At 38.1% G+C, this 26155-nt stretch overlaps 1 protein-coding gene across 3 annotated transcripts in view; it reads right to left on the reverse strand.

Annotated features, from left to right (window-relative positions):
• The window catches only part of LOC109037079 (uncharacterized), a 42885-nt gene that overhangs the window by 14699 nt on the left and 2031 nt on the right, over positions 1-26155 (reverse strand). Inside the window, exons 2-6 of one of the 3 annotated variants that reach the window (XM_072303289.1) lie at positions 10454-10595; positions 6299-6442; positions 4135-4339; positions 2312-2385; positions 1780-1875 (exon numbers count right to left, since the gene is read on the reverse strand). In XM_072303289.1, coding sequence (XP_072159390.1) covers positions 1780-1875; positions 2312-2385; positions 4135-4339; positions 6299-6442; positions 10454-10579 — 645 coding nt within the window. In that variant the 5' untranslated portion in view covers positions 10580-10595. The remainder of the gene's footprint in view (positions 1-1779; positions 1876-2311; positions 2386-4134; positions 4340-6298; positions 6443-10453; positions 10596-26155) is intronic. The other 2 variants (XM_072303290.1, XM_072303291.1) reach the window with 2 other exon arrangements.

Raw genomic sequence — 26155 nt, forward strand, 5'->3', positions numbered from 1 at the left:
TTGCAATTAGGAACTATAAATTCCGGCCCACTTTAAAAACAACGTACGTGCCATTAAATTCCCTATGCACATAAGTGTTTTTTCAGATGAGCCAGAATTAAAGGGTCCAAATGGCAAAATGCAGTCCAAATAATATTCGACCGCACATGGGAAACACTACCTTATTTCACTAAAGACATAGTTGTTGAAATTTTCAGTGTCTGAGGAGTTGAGCAAAGATCAGATTTTGGGATTCCAAGTAACAGAGGCAGTTCTCAGACCTGACGAAAAGCTTTCATTCAAAGAGAACAGTGATTTACACGCTGTCATCAACAGCGCCTTGGTTTAAACCCTATTCATGCGTAACTGTTGTGACTATTGCATTTGCTGCAAATGAAGGCGCATTAGAGTCCCGCATGCTTTCCTCTCAAAGTCTTAACTATGCCAGTCTTCCATAAAGCATGACAAGAATTGGTGGGTTGTAGGCGTGAAGAAAAACGAGCGTCTTATTAATTGTCACCTGGCATGACAGTTTCAGCTTTCTTCACAAATAAAATTGAAAACGAGGAATCAACAGTTCGATTCATGACTGCTGGGCGAAAAATATTTGCATCGAGTTTTTAACTTTCTTGATTGCACATGAAATTCGATTGTATCTTTTTGTTCTTCTTATTTATTACGGTAAATTTATTTCATGCTAATTAAGTTATATTAATTCGATATCAGCATTTTATAATTTTAACGGTGATCGAATGATAACTAAGGGACAAAGCCATGAATGGTTCATGGAAGTGAAGAAAATGGAAGCATTCATGAGATGATGCTCGATGAAGTGCTGCGAGCTTGATCATATTTTCGAAAGAAAAATTGCACTGCCGATGAGTAGCGAAGTAACAACAGATTAACTAATAAATATTCAAGTCAATTGAGTATGGCATGAAGGTCCAGTTACACGATCAAATTGAGCTATCAAATTGGGCCTCTCATTGGTTGCGTCCTCACCTCAGGTTTTTTTCTACCAATCAGAGCTTCAGTTTGATGGCTCAATTTGATCGTGTAACTGAACCTTGACGGGTAAAAATTTCTCAGAGGATACAGTGAGGTACGTCGTGGCATGGGTATTTTCTTCATTGGATTTCTTTTTTAAAGAATCGTAATTCCCGTTTTATCGGACTGAAATCCTGTAAAAATGGGCTAAGTTCTTCCAATACAAGCTCTGAATAATTTTTCCCCTCGAGATTGCAGGAAATTGGTGTAAGGAATAGAAAATAGGGGGAAACTCATTCCTATAAATAATTGTATTTTTCTCTCGACAAAGCAACGCTCTGATGTACACAGCTGATGATATGAACTCGATGATGACACTAAGCATTCGCGCATGATGATCTCATTCTCTACAACGTCAACATGCGTTTTGAACAATTAGTGCAATCAACATGCATTTTCAATAATGGACTTCTCAATTCGCTTATAATTGGAAGGAGTTGTTTTATTCCGTTTTAAAAAATCAAATTAAGGCGGAGGAACCTCAACTGATTTTCACTTTACTTTTGCAATAATATTGAGGTCATTATTTTCCTTAAGGGCTCTAATAAAAAATGAGGATTTCCAAAAAGAAGCCAGGAGTAAATAAAAAAAGGTAAAGGTCTCAGCCAGGAGTGTAGAGTTAAAAATTTACATTCATTTGTATTGATAAAAATGTTTCACTACTCACTAACCACTAATATAAGCCGTGCCTACGTTATGCAATCTGGAATCTAGCTTGCTTCCTAGAGGTTATAAAAACGAAGAGTAGGATACCAATGAGTAACGGAAATAATGTCCAATTTCCCTTTGATCCCTCCATGGAAGCCCACCTGGGCCCGGAGACCCAAAAGGAGGAACTGGCCACGCCCACTGAGTGCAAAAAATGAACTGTTAGTCATTTTATGAAAAACCATTTGGAAATTAAGGGTGTATGCATATTTTTATCATGCCACCATTTTTTTATTTACTCGAACTATTAGAGCTCAAATTAATTTTCTCCCAAAAAGTTAGGATTCCAATTATTTTGATAAAAAAATTAGATTATTTTTCGGTTACTTCAACTACTATAGACCTCTAATGGGCACATCGCCCAAAACATTTGTTACTTTTAGAAGAATACAGTTGTCCATGACGTTAGTTACGAAGTACCATTTTCATTTATACAATTTTAAGTGTAAGAAAAAAAAGATAGGTAATTAAATGAGAACTTCTTGTGCAACAGAACACTGAAATTGAGGTAGCCTATATTAAATTATATCTTAAAAGGTAGTGAGAGTCTATTTCAAACTATAAATGTTGTACTCACAAGTTTGCAGTCTTGTATTTGATTTTGTTTTCTCTGCTCCGATTTTATCCGTTTCCGCTGTTCAATTAGTTGATCTAAATTAAAAAAAAAAACCGGCATTATTAAACCAAGGAGTGTTGTAGTTTACCTGTATTTATACATATTGGAGAAAAAAAAAACAATATTTACTCCAATGTTATTTCCGAAAAATATGTCTCAATATGAATTCCAGGAGGTACTAAAGTACCTATAGTATCAGTCAAAAATGTACATTTTTACCATTAATAAGTTGTCAATGGAAAACTTGTGAAAAACACATTGAAAAGAAAGAAAAAGAAACAAATAAAATGTTATTGAATATTGAGATCGTCACATCGGGCAAGTCAAATGTACTATCAAAATCAGTTTTCGCAAATTATCATTCTTCGGACGAAAGCATGTAACTAAATTTCAACGTTACGAAATTTCTATTCGCAAATCGCATTTTAACCAAAAAACTGGTACGCATTTCGGATCGACAATGTTACCAATTTTTCTTCCGATTATGAGGAGTAGTCCGAAAAACATTGATCAGAATCTATATAGTCATATTTCTGTAATTAATTGAATTGTTTAAGACAATTTTGCAACGTTGTAATACCCTGGTAAAAATTGGCGATAAGAGCTGCGTTTCAAAATACCATAGGAATTCTTATAGCCGGCTAAAGAAGGCTACAGAAAATCATATAGCTGGCTGTAGAATGCGGAGAAAATGAAACGGCCGGGCTATACGAAGCGATAAAAAATTATGCAGCCGGGCTTTACACTTTATCGCCTGGCTGTTGCTTTTTCGCCATCGATTATAAAAGGCCATAAGAAATTGTGCAGAAATTCGTGTGCTTTGGAAATCATTAAGTTTGATACGGAACCACCTTAATACTTACAAAACACACATTATATTTTCCTTTAATACATATTTTTTTTCGTCAACTAAAATGAGAATAGTCCGTACAGGATGTGCAAACATTTCAAAATCATGAGTTGAATAACGCTGACTCCGCCAGCTTAAATATTAGAGCCTAACACAAAGCGGAGCGGCGACGCACTGGCGCCTACAAACCTAACAGGGATACTTCACGCATTGCGCAACGCGTGAAGTATCCATGTTAGGTTTGTAGGCGCCAATGCGTGTTGCGCGCTGGCTGCCCGCCTGCCACGGCGCTTGAAGCAACTATTTCACACCAGAGGTATTGCACAGTATCATACGAAACTGAAGGCGCTCTAATATATTAGTAATGGCAGGCATCCTTCAAAAGTACGCAGCTTTCGTCGCAAAATAAATCAAGATACTAAGGCCAAAAAGGAGAGTGGTAGTCCAAAAACTCACTAAGTCCCAGCATCCGTAATTAGTAACGTTCAGCATACACTTTATCGCCTGGCTGTTGCTTAGTCGCCATCGGCTATAAAAAGCTATAAGAAATTGTGTAGCCGGCTATAGAAGCTATTGGAAATCTTGCAGCCGGCTGTAGGTCTATGGTATTTTGGAACACAGATTCTACTGCCAATTTTTACCAGGGTAAGGTTTCGTTTCCTCCACATGGGGAACGGCGAATTGAGAATCATTACATCAGTGAATCAATACCCGTAGTAAAAATATGAGGTATGCGTTTGGACGTTAAAATTCTATCAATATCAGAGTCTTGACACAATTTTTGGATACCTTTACATCTTTAACGTAAAATTCCGACGCAGAGACAGTATATGTGTCATGGAGCTTAATTTCTCACCCTGCATGCTTGTTGGACCATCAAACAGAAGCTTTATCAAAAAAGATAATTAAATGAAAAACGAAATAGATCCCTCACCTAGCTCTTTCTTGTAGGCAATCTTGTCCTCGAAAGGCTGTTTATATCTAAGATCATTGTCAACCATATTTCTAATTGGCGCATGGAATTGGAACCTGAGTTGCGGGTCTTCAACACGAAGAACTTTGATTTTCCCTGATTTACTTCTTACAGGAGCACCAGCTCCTGGCCTTCCCATTGTTGTCACGTGTGTCAATTGTAATCCCTGAAAAATCCAGTTTGTATCATGATATCTTTCAAAATTTCCCCGTCAAATATTTGTGTACACCCAGAGGCAATAAATCTCAGGATTAAGCGAGGTAAAAGTTGAGTTCGGAGATCAACGTTAATTTTTGCCCTTTCCATGACCAAATTTCAAACCCACGTACCTATCTCCGTTTATGACGCTGCAGACTTGCTGCAATAGTTTATTATTTTTATGGGGGGGGGGTGGGGGAACTAATCAACGTCTTGAAAACTTCGTTGATTTTCTTTCTCTGTTAGCAGAATACTTTGTATCAATTTCAAACTATACAGTTCTCCATATTTTTGAGAAAATAAAACGGGAGCGAACATTTTGTAACATCGCAAAAGAGATACGTGGTTTCGCACTTTGGTCATCGCAGTGGCGTGGCGTGCTTTGCGATATATCGATTGATCTGTCATTTAAACCTATGGGAAAGTATCGATAAACAGGGTGTTCGCAGCGAACACCTTAATAATCGATTATTTAAAACAGCTTCAAATGAGGAAATACAAATAGATCGAAAAGCACGCCACGCAACTGTCATCGATATGATGATTCATGACAACTCGTCGAACAAAAAGTCAAATGTAATGATGATAAGTGAATATTGGATCAACGACTTTGCCGGGCAAGTTGTTGCTAATTAGGGTAGGATTGCTAAACCAATATTGCTCAAATCTTCACATGAGTCACCAGTAAGTAAATCTGATGAGTGTTAACTTACGGGAGTAACCCTTACACCATACAGGGGGTGTCAGTGTGGGGCCTCGAAATGTCCCTGCGTACACACAATAATTCATCGCAAAATTTGCAAAGATCAACAATAAGAAAAGGGATCGGGTTTTGCTCGGTACGATATTCAATAGTTACTTTCTAACCTTATTTAAATGTTAGTAGATACGATGTTTGAATGGAATGACAGTCAACTTACTCAATACTCGGCGCTAGAAATTTTCGGTTGCTCTTATGAAACCGAAAATTTCTGGAACTTTAACAATGCATTTTTCCTTTCAAATAAAAATCTCTGACAGGATAAACAATGAGTCACGGATTGTTCTATCAAAGACACTTTAGAACATTCGTAGATTAACGTTAGTTAGTTAATTTATTACGACGATCAGCAACTAAGCTATTCTCGTCGGAGACCAGGAGTGTACCTTAAATTTTTAAATTTACTTCCTCAAAGAGCTTTAAAATTTCGGTGAGTCGGAACGTATACTCAATGAGATGTTTCAAGAAATAAACACTGATATGCAAAAATCGCAAGATTTTCCGTGAAATTTATCGGAAGTTTTGGTGAAATCAACAGCATTCATCAAATACACGAATCCTCATTTCGACTTCCATAACCTCACGAAACGAGAAAAGATCTCTCTTAAATTTGTCTTTGTTTGCTCTTTCAATGCGCCGTTAGAGTCCCTTTATACCCGAGTTGCAACATCTCAATTCTGGTCGGCCTATAGTCAATATAGTGGCTTAAAAAAAATCCAATTCTGATTGGTTCTCGCTCATGGAGTCACAAAAGAGTGCACAAATATGGCGGTGGCTCGAATTTGAACAAGAATAATGAAAATATGACCTAAATGTGATTTGTCAAGGGTAAATCGTTATTTTCATCGCATCAAATTGAAAATAGATTAAGAAATTATTCACAAATCAATCTCATTTTATTTTATTGCAATTTCTTTGGTTAGGTTTTGATCAGATTTATTGGTGTTGTTTTTGGATGACAGACATCGCAGGATTCCTTATCCTTATCCCTCAATATCGTTCGTTTGGGTGCACACTTTTGTGACACCATGGCCAGGCCCAGGCCAGCTGATAATCGAGATGTCTTAACTCTGGGTATAATGGGAGTCTATGCTCCGTAAGTGAATTAATTCATTCTATCTGTAAATTTTCAGACTGCTTTTAAGTGTTTTACTGAGGCCCGTTTACCTTGGCTTTTGGCATGTCTTGTGGACCTACAATGGCGGGAAGAGAGTCCAGGAAAACTTTGCGTTTACGGATCGTGTCTGCGTTGGGTGCACCTGCCCCCGGCCTACCCCAAGGCCACGGTTCATCGTCTAACATTTTCCGAAGCTGCAATCAAATATCACCCTCAACTTTTCCATCTGATGATGTTAAAAAAAATCAGTGCTCGTATACACGACTGCGAGAGGAAAATACAAATCGGAAAACAAAAATCGGAAAACGTGATACAGTGGTTTGGAAGGAATCATTCAAACGAAAAGTGCGTTTTGTTTTCCACTGTGCGTGTGAACGATTAAAATGTTTCAAATGTTCCCGCTTAGGACATTAATATGTTGAATTTATTCATTTCTACAAAATTAAGTTAAAAATTCTGTTGTTATTCTGTTGTTATCATAGAATTGATAGACTGATGTTTAAGGGGAGCGTAAATCAAAATATAGTATGATTTGTCAAACACTATGGAAAACACTCAACTAGGAGTGACTTTCAAAGAGCACGATGGATAACTGCATACGGGATTGCAATTCCAAGGAGAAAATTCACGGAAAGTTCGTCTCTCGACGGAAAAAACTTTGAGAAAAATGTATGAAAAATAAATTTTACCGTCATTGATTCCCCTTTTGAATTGACTTTTCAGGCGTGAATTAATTCAATAATGAATGAAAAAAGTGTTGTAAATGTTTCATTTTTTACAGCATTCGCAAAAAATACGTGAAAATAGTAACAAAAAAATCAGATCACTTTAGATCAAACTTCCTTATAGTTAATATTTGTATAGGTGCAAGCATAAAAATTGGGGGGTGGGGGCAAGTAACACACAACGAAACTATACATGCTCGATCTTAACCAATTCACCGTTTAAGAACGCAAAGTCATATCATAATTAATATTTACAGATTTTATACCTAACAATGTAATAAATGTACTGATAAATGAATTGTAAACGCGTTGCAAACAAACATGCAAACAACATCCTTTGCTTCAGCATACTGCTTTTGATTTTCTCCAGGTTTGGGGAAAGTAATTCGAATTCGCCGATGACGAGAATACATGAAGACTATATCACACATGCGAAATATGAATCCACAGATCACACACCAATCTCTCGTCAAACAATATAGGCGCCAATGCACAAGGTGCAGAATGAATTTTGAACATTCTAAACCACACCAGAAAAACAGAAATGCTTCGATTCAGATCATTGTATCATACACTTTTCATTGTCATTCCACTTCTATATACATATAATTGCCTTTATTTTGACGAAAGGACGATACAATTTTAAAAGAATTCATTCGGAGAAATATGTAAAAAAAAACCAATATTGAATGCATACTTGTATTTGTTCCGTGACAGGTTATTTCCATACATGGCCATACATGGCTTACCCGCTTACATTGTTATCAAAGGAGGTTCAAGAGAGTCCTTAATATACTCTGGGGACCTCAAAATTTTTGACTCTGATTGAAAATTTTTGAAGTTTTTGGCTTTTGATCTCACTGACGAGTGTGATCTACTGACGAGGTCTATAACAAGACCCAAAATTATAGATCTCTCGCCGTGGTCTCTTCTTCATATTCTGATGCTAATTGCCTGAGCTGAACGCTCTTCCTCTTCAGTTATGTACTGCCGTACTGGTTATCCATTAGAGCTCAAAATTTTTGACTCCAATTGAAAATTTTGGAACTTTTTGGTTTTGTTTTCAAAATAGTGTGGACCCAGCACTATTTTGCCACCATTTTACACAGTTCGGGTCACGTTTTTAGGGGTTTTTCTCTTTTTTCGTGATTCTAGGGAAAATGGTCGAAAAAATTACATTTTAAGGGCGGAGCTGATAAATTGCTGTTTCACAGGATTAAATCGAGTTTGAAACTATTGACACATGTTTTCTACAAATAAGTGAATCGCAAATCAGGGCTTATCCATTAGAATAAGCGATGACGTTAGCAGTTGTAATTAAATTTTTAAACGTGTAAAATTGAAATATTTCTTAAATCCACACGCTTCACGCCTTTTAGCCGCAATTCTTAAAACTAAAATGTCGCAAATTGTAAAAGGAAGGTTACTTTAACCTTCATTTATGAATTCTGCGACCCAATAAACCTGTAAATGGATACATATCTTGCTATTCTAAGGTCAAGGCTGACTGTATGATCCTGTAAGGGATAATTTCGGCGGCCATCTTGGATTTTGGACATCCCAAGGGGCCGGGGTGAATTTTGAATTCAAGATTTGGATTCTACGACCAGAAATCTATGGGGTTCGATACGTCACATGATATGAGAAGCTATTATAGAATTTTTGGTTCCAAAATTTCAGCAATTTTGGCCGCCATCTTGTAATTTGAGGCCTTAAATGAATCGCAAAGGATTTTTTAAAATCATTTTTCGATTTTACGGCCCAAAAAATGGTATGAAAGATACCTCACATGCCATATAGGAGCACACGTGGCCGTTTGACTTTCAGGAGGGGAAATTTGGCCGCCATCTTGGATTTAAGGGTCTTTAAGAAGTCGGAGTACATTTTTAAGCATATATTTGAAATTTTCGACCAAAAATACATAGGAATCGACATACATGTCGACCATGGGAGTCACTTTCACCCACTTCACCCCCGTGGCGGCCATTTTGGGCGCCATCTTGAATTTAAGGGTGTTCCGGGAAAAATTGAGCCTGGCAGCATCGAAATTCTGTTTCAGGACATCAAGACGAAGAGATTGAAAATTGGCAGTAGGATCTGTGTTACAATATACTATGGACTTACAGCCGGCTTGTAGGCAATGTCTTATAGCCTTCCACAGCCGATGGCGATAAAGCCACAGCCAGGCGATAAAGTGCATGTAAAGCCCGGCTGCATACTTTTTTTATAGCTTCGTTTGGCCCGGTTGTATGATTTTCTTCCCTTTCTAAAGCCAGGTATATTATTTTCTATCGCCCTCTATACGGTTATGCTAATGAAGAACGCCGTATGAGCATTCAGATGTTGCCAAGTTTCCTTTGATAAAAACCGAATTTACTAAGAAAATTGTGCATATTTTTTTTCAACATTTTCAGACTATTTTGTACGTAATTTAATTTAGTATATCTAAAGATTTCAAAGAAAAATGTGCGTAAATGTCGTCAAAAATTCATGTTTAATCAAGGGAAATTGGGCAACTCTTGAATGTTCATACGGCATTCTTCCTTAGCACGGCAGTATAGCCGGCTGTAAGAAGTCATGTGCTGCCGTGCTTGGGAAGAGCGCCGTATGAACATTCGAAAGTTGCCAAATTTCCTTCAATTAAATGTTTATATTTGAGGAAAGATGAAATTACTTTTCCTTGAAATTTCCGGGGGCTATAGGTGAAATTGTGAACAAAATTATCTGAAAAATTGGAGGGAAAATATTCATAAGTTTACCGGGAAATTTGCATTTTATCAAAAGAAATTTGGCAACGCTTAAAGGTCCATACGGCGTTTTTCCTTAGCACGGCAGTATGGTATTTTGAGACGCAGCTCCTACTGCCAATTTTTACCAGGGCAGCCCTTGCAAGACATTACAACGGTTTGCCTTTGAAAATAAAGGATGGTAGAAAAAATTCAATGATTTAACAGACTTGAATGTAGGTACAAACCTACCTTTGTAAATTTTCAAAATTGTTGCAGCTGTTATTTCTTCGGAATGCCTCATAGAAGCAAATAATTATCATCCCTGGCAAGGGTCAATCTTCGAAAATATACAGTTGAATTTCACTCAAGATTCATTACAACTGTCCTTTTGATGCCTCTATGTTACGGAAGTCCTGAAATCTCCCTTAATAACAATGTGAAGTATAGGAACTTCCTAACGAAAGGAGCTGTTCAGGAACGACTGCATTAGCGAATCCAGCAATTTGGCAACATTGTCTTTTCTCCATTTAAATAAATGGGTTTGTATCGATTCTTGGAGGGGTCAGGTGCCCCAAGAAGAATCGATTATTTAACGTAGGTTTAAATGGAGGAAATCCAGTGTTGCCAAATTGCTGGATCCGCCTATGAACACAACTGAGAATGCGGTCCTAGCAGAAATGGCAGTTCGAGGCAGTGTTTGTGAAATACATCGGAGCAAAAGCTTTGTGAAATCGGTTCATGAACGTATTACCTGACGTTTCTCGATCTGTTTATCCCGCTCTTTCTGTTCCTTTTTCCTATCGAGCATCGCAAGGCCATCCCTCAACTCCTGTTTGTCCCTTTCCCTCTTCTCCTGGTCTAAATCTAACGCCTGCATTTCCACTCACATTCCACTGTGAATTCAAGACACTTCATTATATACCCTGAATGAGACTCAGTAAAACCAGCATTTTCAGAGGCAAAAAGAGGTCGGATATTTAGCGTCTGGGATAGCTTTCCAATGGGTAAGTTGCGTTGGTCACAGAATCACACTGAAAAAAATGGTATGCTGTTTTAGCACCTAGGATGTCAAACATGTGTCCGGTGATCCAAAGATGCTGCCTTCGCTGCCCCCGCAGTTAACGTTACATCCTATGAATGCAAATTCAACTACGTGGGAAATCAAGGCAGCATCTTAGGATCACCAGACACATTTTTGACATCCTAGGTGCTAAAACAGCATACCATTTTTTTCAGTGCATGTTTCGGTGCTTGATTCTCGTAGATTAGCCAAAAATAATAAAATCTGCCCTAACGGCAACTTTCTGCGTTCAATATTAATCGAGATATCGCCCTTTGAAAAGTCGGGTTTTTGACGTCGTCTACTTCAGCAGTGACACCCTTGGTTTATTCTATCTTGCTTTCATCCGAGTTTCACGTTGAATCCCCAGTGCAAATGTGTGTCACACCGATTGATGAAAGCAAGGTGAAAGAAACCGAGGGTGTCCTGACCGCAATGGATAACGTCATTAACCCGAATTTTATTATAGCTAACCTACAAGAATCACACATCAAAACACGACTTTGTGACCAGCGTAACAGACCCATTAAGAGGACCCTGTGCAGCTAATAGTGGATTCAGGGTTGTGTTCATAGTCTTTCCTTAGAAGGCCCCATTTGGTTTCAACTTACTCTGTGATTAGTATGGGGGTTTATGGAAGTCCTAAAAACAGCACCATGAAAAGACATTTTTTGCAAGCCTCGAGAAAAATTAAGCACTATAACTTTGGAACGGCTCCAGCAAGGGACTGCAATGATTTTCCACTACAAAAAGTACAAGATATAGGAGAAAAAACAATCTGATTTTGATAAAATTTAAGGTATATTCAAAATTTTCTCAAAATTTACAGAACTCGTAATACACTTTCCTTCGAATTTCGTTTTATAATATGTTGAAAGTTATACCGTTGAATTTTACACGAGGTTGGCAAAACTTGTCCGTTTGATAGCTATTGCGATGGCTTCAATTAAACTTCTCTTAATCATAGCGTAAACCAATAGTCTCCAACAATAAGGAGCTGTTAAACGAACGACTAAGATTACGACTCAAACAAATTAATGGTCAACCAATGGCTATCAAAGCAACCTTAGGACAGCGAAGGCACAGACAGCATTTAAGTATGCCACGGAGGAGCGCTGAAGCGAAAAAAAAATAAACCACTGAGAAATACTGTTATCCTAACGCGTAAAAATCGCCTGCAAAATCGTGTTTATGCAAACTTATCGACACCATCAACTTAACTTGGTTCGAGCACTTATCGTATGAATTGAACAGCACTCTTGATAACTGGATCACGCATCGTAGAGAACTATCTGCGCGTATTATGTTAAAAATCAAGTTAATTTGTTCGGACTGATTCCTTTGTAAGTACTTTTCTCCTACTTGCTCTGATTCAACGAATTTTTCCTCTTGGTTAAATAACTCATGACGGCTCTTTTTAAAACTAAACGGAGTTTATGATCTTGAATTGTCACAGCTGATAAGAATTATAAATGCCTTAATTTTGACGAACATTCACACGAGGGTCTCCTAAAAGAATTCCGGCATTGCCTTCAAGACACACAGAATTGTTTTGCAAATGGGTATTCCACGTCATGTATACATCCAAAGTTACCGTATATTTATGGCGTGCTCTGAAAGAATACATGGGTTAACCTTTTATTAATGTCATGTTTATATTTTATGCACTGGGTTGCCAGCATCTGAAGTTAGCTCTCGGCTTATAATACAGGGTACTGCGCCGAGACGAGTTGATTCGTGCAATTCGCTAAGAATGAAAGCGGAAGGGGTTAGGGGTACGGAAAGGTATTTTGAGAGGGGGAAAGGGGTTGAGGGTGACATTTTCGTTCAAGGGCGAGCCTCAGCGATGTGCACTTGTGTTTATTTTAAGATTCCGGACTCGATTGCATGCAACATAACGACGACATTGCCAGTATGGAAATCAGTGGCGTGGCGTGAATTGCGATATATCGATTGTTATGCCATTTAAACCTATGGAAAAGGATCGATAAATAGGGCGTTCGCAGCGAACACCTTAATAATCGATTCTTTACCATAGGTCTAAATGGCATAACAATCGATAAATCGCAATTCACGCCACGCCACTGGATGGTTGTAAAATCAGTGACTATTTGTACCGAGCGAACATCTATTCTGCATAGGAACAGTGATGTCTGAACTCCAAAACCACGTAGGTCGAAATACAGCATTTTATGTCATACGCATACGGGACAAAATGAAAAATCTCTCAATTCGAACAAATAAAATTGAGACACCAATCCGTTTCCTCAATTCTATCTTCAGGTTTCTCGTTCAGGCGCGGTCTTAGAATATGAAATCGGTAATTTTTAAAATATTGCACCTTATGCAGAGATATTTCAGCACCCTGCAGTATAATATCTTGTTGATATCATTTTATCATACTGGCTCAACAGTATTCCAGCATTTTGTTTGGTCTCGGAACGGACAAAAACATAAGAGTTGTTACTGTTGCTCGCTTTAAAATTGAAGGAGCTCTAAACGACCGAAAGAACTGGTGCCCGCACGAAGAATTCGAAACATGTAATAGAGAATTGGCGTGCAAATTTTTTATTGCTTCATCTGAAAGAGCTTGAAGAGCTGATTTCACAGTATTTTTGATAATTCTTTTCTGATTCGGGAAATAGTGTAAAAGTACATTTAAAAGCGAGAAAATGCACCGCCTAGTGACGTCATCTGGCGGCATTTCCCATTTAAACTCACGTATTTCAGCAGATTAGATCATTTTGTTATATCTTCACCAATAATTGTTCAATTCATGAACCAAGGGTACTCTCGTGTGCAGTTCACTCAGTAGTTTCCACTTAAACACGATACCCATCAACTTTCAGACACCTGCAAATTCTCTATTTTTGACAAATTTAGAGGATTTAATGTCTTCTGTTTTTACTTGGCGCCTTTTTGTTTGGCGCAGCTCTAATATTTTTGAGCATAAGGGTAGATTAATGTTGCTAAAATTCCGTAAGTTGTCTCGTTTGATTTGTGAAAGAAGGTTTGTGCTAAAAATGATTTTTTTTAATTCTTAGTTTTAGTTTGTTTCAATTTATATATGTGTGAAAAACAATATAAATTGTCACTGATGAAATATCGATCAATTATATGCAAAAATATTAAATATTGATCATATATGTTTCTTTTGATCATTTTTTTTTTCAAATTTAAACTTCGAAACTGTATATCTCTGGTTCACTCTTGGTAAAAATACTATTCTGTTCTCATTTTGAAGACAGGTCACATCAATGAACTTACAAATTGAGTCGAATGGGACTTCGACTTTACTCAAGAGTAATTGAAAATCAAATGAATTAAAATTTAGTCAAATTTTACCCAAAGTAGAGTCAAAGTTGACTCGATCTTACCTCCAATATTGGATCAGAATATCGATGGCTAAATGCGAAAAATGCTTACCTCAATTGCAACGTTTAAAACTCTCCAGCTATATTACATTCTCTGCGCGGGAAACTAATCAAAATTTCTCCTCGCAGAAAGATTATTTTAGCATTAGCAAATAATATAATCACAGAAACTTGCAACAGGAACAGTTTATTGGTTTCCCTAAAAATAGATGAAACGTAAGTGGAGACTTGGAACGTCACAATCTGAGTTACACAGGTTAAACTTTAGTCATCGATATAATTATTGTAAGTTCGGTTTGACACTTTTGGGTGTTGTTAATATTGACAGCTCAATTTTGAGTTTTTTTGAACTGAAGTCCCCTTTATCATGGAAAGTCTATACCGTACATTTTTTTGTGTGACAATGATAACTAATTAAAGTTTGTAGACTTTCTTGCAAACGTAGGATGAAAGATGTTTCAGACAAAAACCTGAACATCGTAATACACTTGCTAAACTCGGCTAAATGAGTTCAAATACAAAGCCATTCTTTAGCAGTTTATTTTGTAAAAGAGGAAGTTGAAATCATCAAGAATTTTATCATCACCGTGAGAGTACATCAACCACAAAAATTCGCGAGGTTACGTCAAACTGTTGAACTTCATTGCTCAGTGGCAGCCGTCGTAAATTGGGAAAATTATTATATAGTGCATTTCAAAAAGCTTTTAAGCTCAAAATCCTCTTACAATCCAATTTGCATACAAACGCACATTTAAAACTGCAAAAATATGCATAATACCAAATAACGATGCATTTAATATGTAGATTAAAGTTCCAAAGATGGACCAAAAAACGCACCGTCTTTGAGGGGCAACTATCCGCTGTGACAAAAACCACCATGTCGCACAAAACCGCTTTAAGACCGGTAAAAAGTCCGAGCATGTATATAAAATCAAGATATACCGCCTTGCTAAAAAAAAATGCCTTAAGAACACTCGTTGTCGAATCTCTTGTATTAAAATACGAATTTTTCCATGATGTCGGGTAATATTCATATTTGTAATTCTGAAGGAATTTTACTGGCAATTAAAGTCTGGCCTGAAAATTTGGAGGGAAAATTTTTAAATTTTCTTAAAAATAAATATTTTGTTGCAGAAAATTTTGCAACATGTGGATGGTCAAGCGCCATTTTTCCATAGCGTGGCACTTATTATACTAAACTTGCTCTGACTTAACAGCGGAAGGTTCGTATGACCCCTCAGACCTTGCCAAATTTCCCTCGATAACATGCAAATGTTCGGGAAAATGTTTAAATATTTCCCTCCCATTTTTCAGAGAACGTTATTCGCAATTTGATCTAAAATAAGAGAATACATTTTAAAAAAAAAAATTCTTATGCATCATTTAAAAAAATAATGTTACATCAGAGTAAATTTGGCAACGCCCGAATGTCCATACGGCTTTTTCCTTAGCAGGGCAGCCCTCCTTTATTCCGAGAAAAAAAAATGTTTAATTGAATGCAACGCTTTTGATTAAAACGCAAGTGGACAGAATCGACAAAAAGCCCAGAAAAAGTTGATGCATGTTTCTCGATAAGGAGGATTTATGACTGTAATTAACGCCGCTTCAAAAATTCAGCGAAACCGTGTCACGACTCTTGCTGCAACAAGAGCTTTAAAACTCTCTGCCCCAAACCTCCTCCCCTTTCTCGACCCTGACGCCCCGAGAAACGCGCAAGAACAACGGAAACACCCCGTAGATACGCGGTTTTTGTGGCTCTGTTTCATCATTTCTTCGTTTTCCTCACGAGTCGTGAGGATTGGAGGTACTTATGGCTATGTTGGTGGATTCATTTCCTCGGTATTTTGAATGCGGGCCGTCTGCCGTGATATATACAGAGTCAGCGACATCATCAACGCTGGCCGATGAATGTGGAGGCCCACACTACCGTGCTAAGGAAGAACACCGTATGAGCCATTAGGCGTTGCCAAAATTCCGTCGAAAAATCACGAATTTTCCGGGAAATTTCTGAAGAGATCGCTCCCGATTTTTCAGGAGATTTCGCTCGTGATTTAATCTAAAACATCTGAACATTTCCGGAAAAAATATTCATAACTTGCCTCAAAAATAAATACTTTATCGATGGAAATTTGGCAACTCTCGGATGTTCATACGGCGTTCTTCCTCAGCTCGGCAGCACTGACCCCAGAGTTTTATTGATAAAAGTTATGACTTGGAAGGATCTTCCTCCTTCTTTGCTCTCGACCTGTGACTTCAACCAAGTCGACTTCGGGATCTCGTTCGGGTTATGTAAAATTTTATCGATGTTGATGCTTCACCAAAAAAATATCTCTGAAACGAGCTGCTAAAACCATTTGAAGTATGATCAATAAGGCTCATGTCTAGACGCGGACAGTAAATTGGACTGCACTTTGCAATTTGGAGCTATAAATTCTGACTTATCTGAAAAACACTTCTGTGCATAGGGAAAGTAATGGCACATACGTTGTTTTTAAACGGGCAGAAATTTATAGTTCTTAATTGCAAAATGCAGTCCAATTATAGTACCACTAAATAATACTTTTCTAGCCGCACCCAAATCATACTCCACGATATAAAGTGATAAGAATGATGTGTGACGCCTCGGAAGCTAAGCGCTTCGGGGGGGGGGGGGGGGGGGTGGACCTCAAAGCGGTCCCCTAGTAACAGAATAAGTTGAACATCTCTTACTTGTAGGTCTTTTGTTCGTCGGACGCTTCAATGATAGCATACAAAAACGTCGTACGATCCGCTAAGGGCACGAAGGAAATTAAAACGCCTTCAATTTACGCGTAAGCAACACGCACATCCGTGAAGTTCGAATAGTTGTATCCAGGCGCTAGTAGGAACGCTGCGGTGCTCTGTCACCGTTACTTTACATTTCCTCTGGTTCACGCTGCATGCATGCTTTTAAAATTCAGTTGATTTTTTCAGAAGGACGTTAGTCCTTCCACCAAACTCCAAACCCCAAAAACTCTTCTCAGAGGCTATACTAAATTCAGTTAGTCGCAAGAAAGAAATACTCAATTGCCTCCTACAGAAATTTCTTCTAGAGCTCAACTCATACAATAATACCGACGCCTTTTAAGATATTTGCAAAAACCTAAAGGCGTTCAAACATTCAGACATTGCCGGACATTTGCAGAATTTTCAGGTCCAAGCACACTGACCCTCATTTGTAATTTAGGTTTCGACTCAAACAATTTCTTCATGCCAATATTTTTCGAGTAATGTTCTGTAATGGCTTTGTGCTGCAATCCTGCATGGTGCATTCATCGGTGTCTGAGAGAGAGGGACTTGTTGAGCACCGAATCGATAGGATCAGAGAGAGGAAACGGAAAAGACCCCAAGTGGATTTTATACGTTCCTAAAACTATGCTGCAGAGCACTTAGCCAGTTTTAAGCATGAATTTCTCCTCTTGCGTCTGATTAAAACGAGTCACGCGATTTGAAACTTACAAGTGTTCACACCAGTAGGAGTGCAGTATTGCGATTGGATCTCGTGATTTCACGACCACAATGGGAAGCTTACAGTTGTTAAATGTGCGCCATACTGTCAAAAATTAAATCGTAATGTGTAAAAGTTCGCGAAAAACACGATGGTGCCACTGGTTTTCTCTGAAATCAACTCCTAAGCTCAAAAAAAGCTCTCAAGTTGAGGCCAAAATGGAGGGGATATCCCACGCTATCCTGAGAGTCCACCTCTACATCAAGGCAAACTCTCCATGCAAAGATAGAAAGCAAATACACAGACAGGGCTGCCACTTTATTTGGGGACTCTTAAACTGAAAACACGGCAGCCCTGCTATTGTATTTGCTCCCTATCTTTGAATGGAGAGTTTGTCTTAATGTAGACGTAGACTCTCAGGGTAGGGTGGGATGTCCCTTCCATTTTGGCCTCAACTTGAGAGCTTTTTTTGAGCTTGGGGGTTGATTTCAGAGAAAATCAGTGTCACCATCGTGTTTCTCGCAAACTTTTACATTAAAATCAATAGTCAAATCGCATATTCCTCACACATGCAACATCTCCATTATGGTGGGTTTCTTTTGTCCCACGACCCTGATGAATAGGATCGATCTCTTTTATAAACGTTTAATTACGCGTAGGGGATTATTTATAAAGTTGTTCTACATTCCTAACGTCTTAAACCATCTTGTGTCGTTGAGTTACAACGAAATTGTCCACTCGAATTCTGCAACACTGTCTTGAGCCCTGCTGCATAGACGATCAATTTCCTGAACCAATTACGATCAAAGTAGCATCAAAGTGTCGGGAGTCATCAGTCTCAAACTCATTAATTTCCTTCATTTATAAATGAAAACTTGGCAGAAATGAGCCCTGTGGCAGGAAATGATGAATGGTGGCACTCCGTTCTGATCTTACTTTGAACAAAAAAGTGCGGCCCGTCAAAATTTGATGGTAGATAGTGACCACCAGTCATCAGCATGTCTACTTTGATCGGAATTGGTTCGGAATTTGATCGTCTATCCAGGGCTTTGGACATCGGACGTTTTCGCATACGTCGATTCAATTGTCTTCTTTGTCCATCAATTTGTCTATCAAGTTCAATAATCAGTCCACAGGGGAATGGATCCTCCGGTGATGATCACCACCTATAAAAGTCTCGATTAAACGATAGCGAACTCGATCTGGATCGGAGGTCTGTCAGACTCAAAAGCGAGTCGGGCTTTCTCTGGGAGTTTTGGACCGGCGGCGACAAGGTCGGGCGACTATTTGTCAGGTGTACGCGACTACGCGGGAGGCAGTGTCAACAGAGTGACATTGATACGCCACCGATCATTGTCTAAAGCGACCGGCTCGGCGCGCGCCGTCTCATCGAACACACAGACACACGCTCACACGCTCGCAGAGACGCGTGCAGAACTCGCTCACTTAGTGCCCGGTAATTAAGACGTCAAGTCAAGTTGTCTCAGCGTTGCTAGAATGACCCCAAAGCTACGAACGTCAGAATGAATATACTTAAATGGGCCACATTTGTACTTGGCTAAAAAGGAAAAATGTTGGTATCATTTGGTGACCGAAACATGGTACCATGTTGACGCAAACATTGTATCAACATGATGTTAAAATAGTATCAACAAATTTTTGTACGAACAGATCAAAATGCTCCTGAAACATCTTGATTTTTCAAAATTTTCCCAGAAAGACCTTCCGTAGCTTTACCTGCTGATGGGGCAGTTTTTGAGAAAATAGGTCCGACACAGATGCTGAACTTCGGTTCACATCGAACGCCAAAACATTCATATAATAGCAGACACCATAATATAACTTATATTAATATAAGACTTGTGAAGTCAGAAAGCAATAGAAACTTTGCTGCTATTCAGCTTTTCAATACCCTCTCACTTACATTGAAACTATCTTTCAAGAACGATTATCCCGGGGCATTTCTAAAACTTCTAAATAAATGCTGTCAAAATTCTGCATTCTACCATCTTAATAAGTTCCCTAAAATAGTTAATGAAACCTAGAGAAGTCATGAAATATTACTGTTTCTGATGATTTTATGAAGAAACTAAAAACTAATCTATGCTTTATCTGAATTTCGATTTACAATTTTTTTTTTTTTTTTTTTTTTTTTTTTTTTCAAGTTAAACAATTATTTTATTTATTAAATGACAGGGTAGAATGATACGTGACAGGGTATCACCTGAAGGCCTAGGTTTACATATTATTAGTTTTAAAGATCCTATATACAGTTTATGATTTATTCCCCCCTGTCCCAAAGAAGCTTATTGTCTACTTAAGTTCTAATTGGTTTATTGAAGTTCCTCGGTCTTCTTTCGCTTTTAGATGTTTATGTTTATCCCGGAATTGCCTTGGGGTGGCATGTCTTCAGGTGAGGATGGGGGTTGGTGATTGTTGTTGTCTTCTTCTTGGTTTAGTGCTTGTTGTTTGTTTTGTAGTATATTCTTGATGTATGCATGTATTAGGGTCCATTTTTTTCTTGAGTCTAGCATAGCTGGGATTAGGTTGTCTGGAGTTAGAGTTGGTATGTTTAGTGTTTTTTCTAGATCTTCTTTCTTTAGTCTTGCGTTGTTACAGGTAAAAAATGTGTGTTCGGGCGTGTCTTTTACTTCTATTCCGTCTTTTATGCAATATGGACAGTATGGGTCTTTTCGCTTTTTGAATCTATGTAAGTAATAGGCATATGCACCGTGACTAGATCGATTTACAATTTGTAGAAATTTAGTTTTCCTGTTCAACCACACTTTTGACTTGTACCATAAGCTTAAGTAAGCTTCTTATGTACTAAAATTGTAAAATAAAAATAAATGAACAATTTTCCACAACTTTTCTGGTTCATGGGTGATGAAAGTTTTCGATTCAGGAAACCAAAGTTTTTGGTCACAGAGACCGAATTCTGATTCTAGTAATCGAAATCAAAATTCGGTTCCTATGAAAATATTTTGCCTACCTGATCCTAGAACTTTGGTTTCCTGAACCGAAAACTTCCATTACTTACGAGCCGAATAAGTTCGGTTTGCAATATGAACCGAGGTTCAGTATTCAACTCCTACCAAACTTTTTTCCCTCAATGCAGCGATTCTTCTCAATGAGGCGTCAATCTGTACTCTGAAAAAAGTTCCGAGTCCCACCAATAATGGTAAAATCAGGTCAAATACATAATGAAACTATCCTTTACCTACTTCTAAGCGGAATAAGAACAAATACAATTTAAGCAGCCCATGGCGCGCACTGCCGTGATAGCGAAGAGAGCCGTAAGTGCAACATTTTCGAAATCGAGTTTTCTTCAAAATTCGTCTAAACTCTTTTAGATGAAATTACTGAGACAGCTAAAACAGCAAAATTCATCCTAATTTAATGAAAACGAGACGTATGAAAAAGCCGGTAAGTGCACAAAAAATGACATAGTTTTCTTCAAGACAGCCGTAGGTGCATGAGAGCCAATGAAAACAGTGCTTTCCAGTAGAGTGCCGCCCTCTTCTGCCAATTTCTAACCTGAAAATGTGTTTGTTGTGCGTCCAAAACGCAACCACGAAAGCATGCAGAAGATAGCACTTACGGCTGTCTTGCCTAACAATAACCTAGCATGAAAATGAAAAATACCCTTTTTATGTAACGGAAATAAAATCAGTCGATTTTTAATCATCCATACGATATCTAGGAGTCTTCCGGACGATTAGTGGCAATTTGACAAGGAACAGAGGCTTCTTTCAATAAAATGATCTTGTCAGAAGCTTCTGAGCCCGTTTTCTCAAAACTTCATTTTTGCACTTACGGCTCTCTTCGCTATCACGGCAGCGTAGGTATACAATGAGATGGAAAACAGAGCTAAAATTTGGCAAACACGGCTAAAAAAAAGATCGTCTAGCCTTGTTTCCCGCATTTCAGCTTTGTTTTTATATCATAGCATTTAAAGAAAATCGACTTCAGCCATTAAACGCACGCAGTTTTCCCACGACGCGGCAGCACCGCTCGGGACTGTTGAAATCATTTGTTCGTCTCATGATTTTAAGCTTACGAAATTTCGATCTGGGCACTGAGCACGCTTGTCAGCGATTATACCCCTTAATTGGACGTCTTAATTGATCCCGCTCATAAAAAAAGAGTGACGATGCTCGCATAATATATCGTTACCCAAACGAAACAACTTAACTTCATTCCAACGTTGCAAAATTCCCTCTTGTAATTTGTGAATTTCCTAAAACACGATCGAGCTTTTCCAACTGGAAATGTCAATGATTTCTCTTCCGAGTACATTCAAAAATCATGAATATTTTGTGCGAAAAGTGCACGGTCAAGTCCCTGTAAAAACGTGGATTTATCGATTCGATTTTACAACACTGGAATTGAGTTACGCTCTCTTGCCTCGGATACGACGAATATACGGTTTCAATCCACTGGTTCCTCTCAAACAAGCGAATTGGACGAATTTAGGCAGTATCAGCCTAAGAATATCAGATGTTGGCTATTATCCTCGCATGTTTCGTTTATTTACAAGATAACTATGTGGCATTCTGCCTTGAAATTTTGTGAGCTCATCCTTTAAAATCGCAGGAAAATCCACAGAAAGTTTTGGGATATGAAGTCTTTTTGCTTTAGATAGAAATAATGAAATTTAAGAGGAAATCAGGCAACGCGAAACGCGGGTATGTTGATTCGGGTTAAATGAGTTCGATTGTGAATTTTATATTTACAACTGAGGGAACAGAGTGATTTTTATGCTGTGCACCGCGCCGAGACTCCGAGTGTATTGCCTTTTTAAGGAAAAACCCCGTGTGAGCCTCCAAACGTTGCCAAATTTCCTTTGATATGAAACGAAATTTCAAGGAATACGGGAATATTTTACGTCGAATTTTTCAAAGAACTTTGCTCGCAGTCAGATATATATTATTTGAAAACTTCAAGTGAAAATATTCATAGCTGAGCTTGAAAATAAACATTTTATCGGAGGAAATTTGGCAACTCTCGAATGTTCATACGACGTTTTTCCTCGGCTCGACAGATTTCGAGTGCGTAGAGTTTAACGACGTATTAAAACCCAACGGCACTAACGCTTTTGAAGGATCTTCGCTTCACGTTGATCCTGAAACCACGTAACCGCACTGTCTCCGCCACGTGAGATACGCGGTTGTTAATTACCGTGGCGGTTTTATATGCCCACTTCGCGAATGCACTGATCGTCGAATTCGTCGCTTGGACGACATAAGGGCGTATCTAAGCTCTGCAATGAGCCCTTTCGTCCATTTAACTCAATGCTTTTCCGGGCGCACCTCGATGTGGAGTTACGCCCTTATGTCAGCCAAGCGACGGATTTGCTCTTCGGTTTTCACGCCGCCTTTCAAAAATCCCAAGGTCTCTTTGCATTGCCCCTCGCGCTCAAAATTGAGCGAGCTTCAGACTAATTGTGTTTTAAAATCAAGTCGCAGGCAAGCTTTAAATGGGTCAAGTACAATTTTCAAAAGCGGACTAATTAATGTGAAAGAAGTCCGTAAACACTGGAAGATTTGAAATGGAACCTACCCATCTGTTAATATCAAAAACATAAGAGAAAAAACGAGAAACAAGGCTAAAAATTACACATAAAAAATCCGAGACATTTCAGCCCAAAACTGAGCCATTTTCAGTCGGAAGAATAAAAATAAAATATACAAATTCCGAATAATTCCAAACTTTCTCGGCCGTCGTGTAGTCTGCAGGTTTCTGTCTGGAATTTTTATATTTTTTTCTTCCGACTGAAAATTGCTCAGTTTGGGCCGAAACGTCCCAGATTTTTTAAGTGTAATTTCTAGCCTTGTTTCCCGTTTTTTCTCCTATATGTTTTTGATATCACCATTGTCACGGGCTGCCGTTTTAGAAATTTTAACCTATACTCTCATCAATCGGATCTTAAGATTGCGAGAGGAAAAAATAAATTCGTTACCATTGAAAATCACGGAATATACGCGTATAGAACAATTTCGTTTTCATTTTTCCAATTCTGTAAGGAAACGCTTCAATCACGCTGTAATGTGTGAAAAAAATGCATATTTGACTTCAAAATTACGAAAATGACGAAGTTTTCTCTTCGTTCTGCGAAATCGTCAGTTTGCATACATGCGGTATCGTTTGTTAGCCATCGATAATGCCTTGAGACTTTCTCATGCGTTGCATCTACCTCATAAAAATTTACTCACAAATAAATTCAAGTCAGAATAATGATCATTTTTCAGTTGAAAATAAAACAGGACAGGAAATTAGGCAACGTGTGAAGTAGATAGGATGATTTCTGCAGTGGCGTGGCGTGCTTTGCGATCCATCGATATTTCCCAATTTGAAGCTGTGGTAAATAATCGATTATTAAGGTGTTTGCTGCGAACACCCTGTTTATCGATACTTTTCCACAGGTTCAAATAGCCGATCAATCGATAGATCGCGAAGCACGCCACGCCACTGGTTGTCTGTTGAATCCGTCCATTCAAACTTCAAAATTAACTTTTCATACGATTTCTTTTCTTATCTTTCAGAACCTTTATTTGAAATTCGGTCCATTTCATTATATCAACTTATATTAAACAAAAAAAAAAAAAAAACAGTAAGAAACCTTTTACCACCTTCTTCAATTAAGTTTACAACAATCTACATTAAAAAAATTGGAATTGAATATCCTGTAATTGAGACATATTCAATCGTCCATTCAAACCTCAAAATTAACATTTCATACGATTCCTTTCTTCTCTTTCGGAATCTTTATTTGAAATTCGGTCCATCCTTATTATCAACTTATATTAAACAAGAAGACAACAATAAGAAACCTTTTACCACCTTCTTCAATTACGATTACGACAATCTACATTAAAAAAATTGGAATTAAATATCCTGTAATTGAGACATATACCACTTTCCTACTTACATTAATCATCCAGAATATCTTGTTAGGGTTGATTTTCAATGTAACCTTATGTATATTTTTTATTATTCAATGTTTTCTCGAAACGTAAATTTAAATGCAATCCACCCGAGAAACCAAAATGTGCACATAGAATGTAGGTCGAGTCACTCAAACAAATTCGTAAGTGAGGGCGATAGAGGTTTTACTTGCGCCCGGCGTTCGGCTCCAAATCCATACAACAATAATAATCCATAGATCAAAGTTCCGACAGCATGTTCCAGACATGAAATTTGCGACAGCTGTTGTCCCTTGAATATCACGAGAATAGCCCGATATCACTCACCGTTCGACTCTCTGTTACGAGCTTTGTTTCATAACTTTCAGTCATCGGAAACGTAAATGAAAATAAACACTGTTAGTTATTATATTGTTCGCGTTTACGACGGCTAGAAAAATATGGTTTATCGGTGACGGCTCGTGTCAAACTCAAGGTTCTTGAGTCTATGACATTTTTTGAATGCTGTTTGTTAATAGAAAGCATTACTTCTTAAGAAAAATTATACAAGATTGAAAATGGACCGAGTTTAACAGAAATGAACCAAGCCACATCAGCTATTGCCAAGTTTAACTGGGCAATTAAATTTTTTACGAGAGAACGTTTGTTGGGATTTCTTTGAAAATTTAAAGTAATTTGCTTCGTACTATGGAGAATTTTCACTGAAATTTGCACGAAAATCCGCACAACCGTTTTCATGTAAAAAATTAAATTAGCCGATTAAATTTGGCAATAGCTGATGTGGCTCGGTTCCTTTCTGTTTAATGCGGTCCAAATGTTCCTCAATTTTCTCCATCTACGGGAAAATGATTATAGTCCACAAAAACTCAGAATTGAGGTTATTCCTTTTTTAGTATCGAAATGCAGAGGTATGTTCTATAAATATTATTACTTGAATAAACGCAAATTGTCGGATCAACTCACAGCTGCAATGGCTTAATTTTCTCGTTTAAAAACAAAAAAAAATAAGGTTTTGAGAAGAAGCAATTTAAAATTCTCATGTTCAGTCTCATGTTCTCAGTCCGTGGCACAAAAAATCATGATTATTTAAATATCTTCCTCAAAAATAGACAAGAAAAGCATATTCACTTATCGTTAGCCGACGATTCGATTTTGAAGATAATAGCGCCTGGATACAACTATTCCTACTCAAGGGATGTCAATATTGCCTATAGATTCTAATGAAGGCGTTCTGAATTTTCTTACTCTCACGGTAAAGTACTCCTTTCACTACTGAAAAGGAATGCTATTCCGGTGCACCGACGGGTCAAAGTTGATAAAAAGGCAGAATTGAATTTAATAATACGTGTATGAGGACTCATATGTAATAGTGAATTTTGTACAGTTGTACACTGGTTGGATATTATGTCCACCGCAACGCGGGCGGTAGGTCTGACACCGAGAAATTACCACGATTAAAGCGCGTACCGTGCTGTGCGCGCAATGCGTGAGGTATTCATACAGTCTTGTAGGCGCTAGTATGCGTTTGACGACAACTGGCCGACTGCATTACGTTTGGCGCAATGCGAGAAGTATTCATGCAGTCTTGTAGGCGCTAATATGCGCTTAACGCCGGCCGCACTGTGTT

The sequence above is a fragment of the Bemisia tabaci genome, chromosome 8 (assembly GCF_918797505.1).
Source record: "Bemisia tabaci chromosome 8, PGI_BMITA_v3".
Taxonomy (NCBI): Eukaryota; Metazoa; Arthropoda; class Insecta; order Hemiptera; family Aleyrodidae; genus Bemisia; species Bemisia tabaci.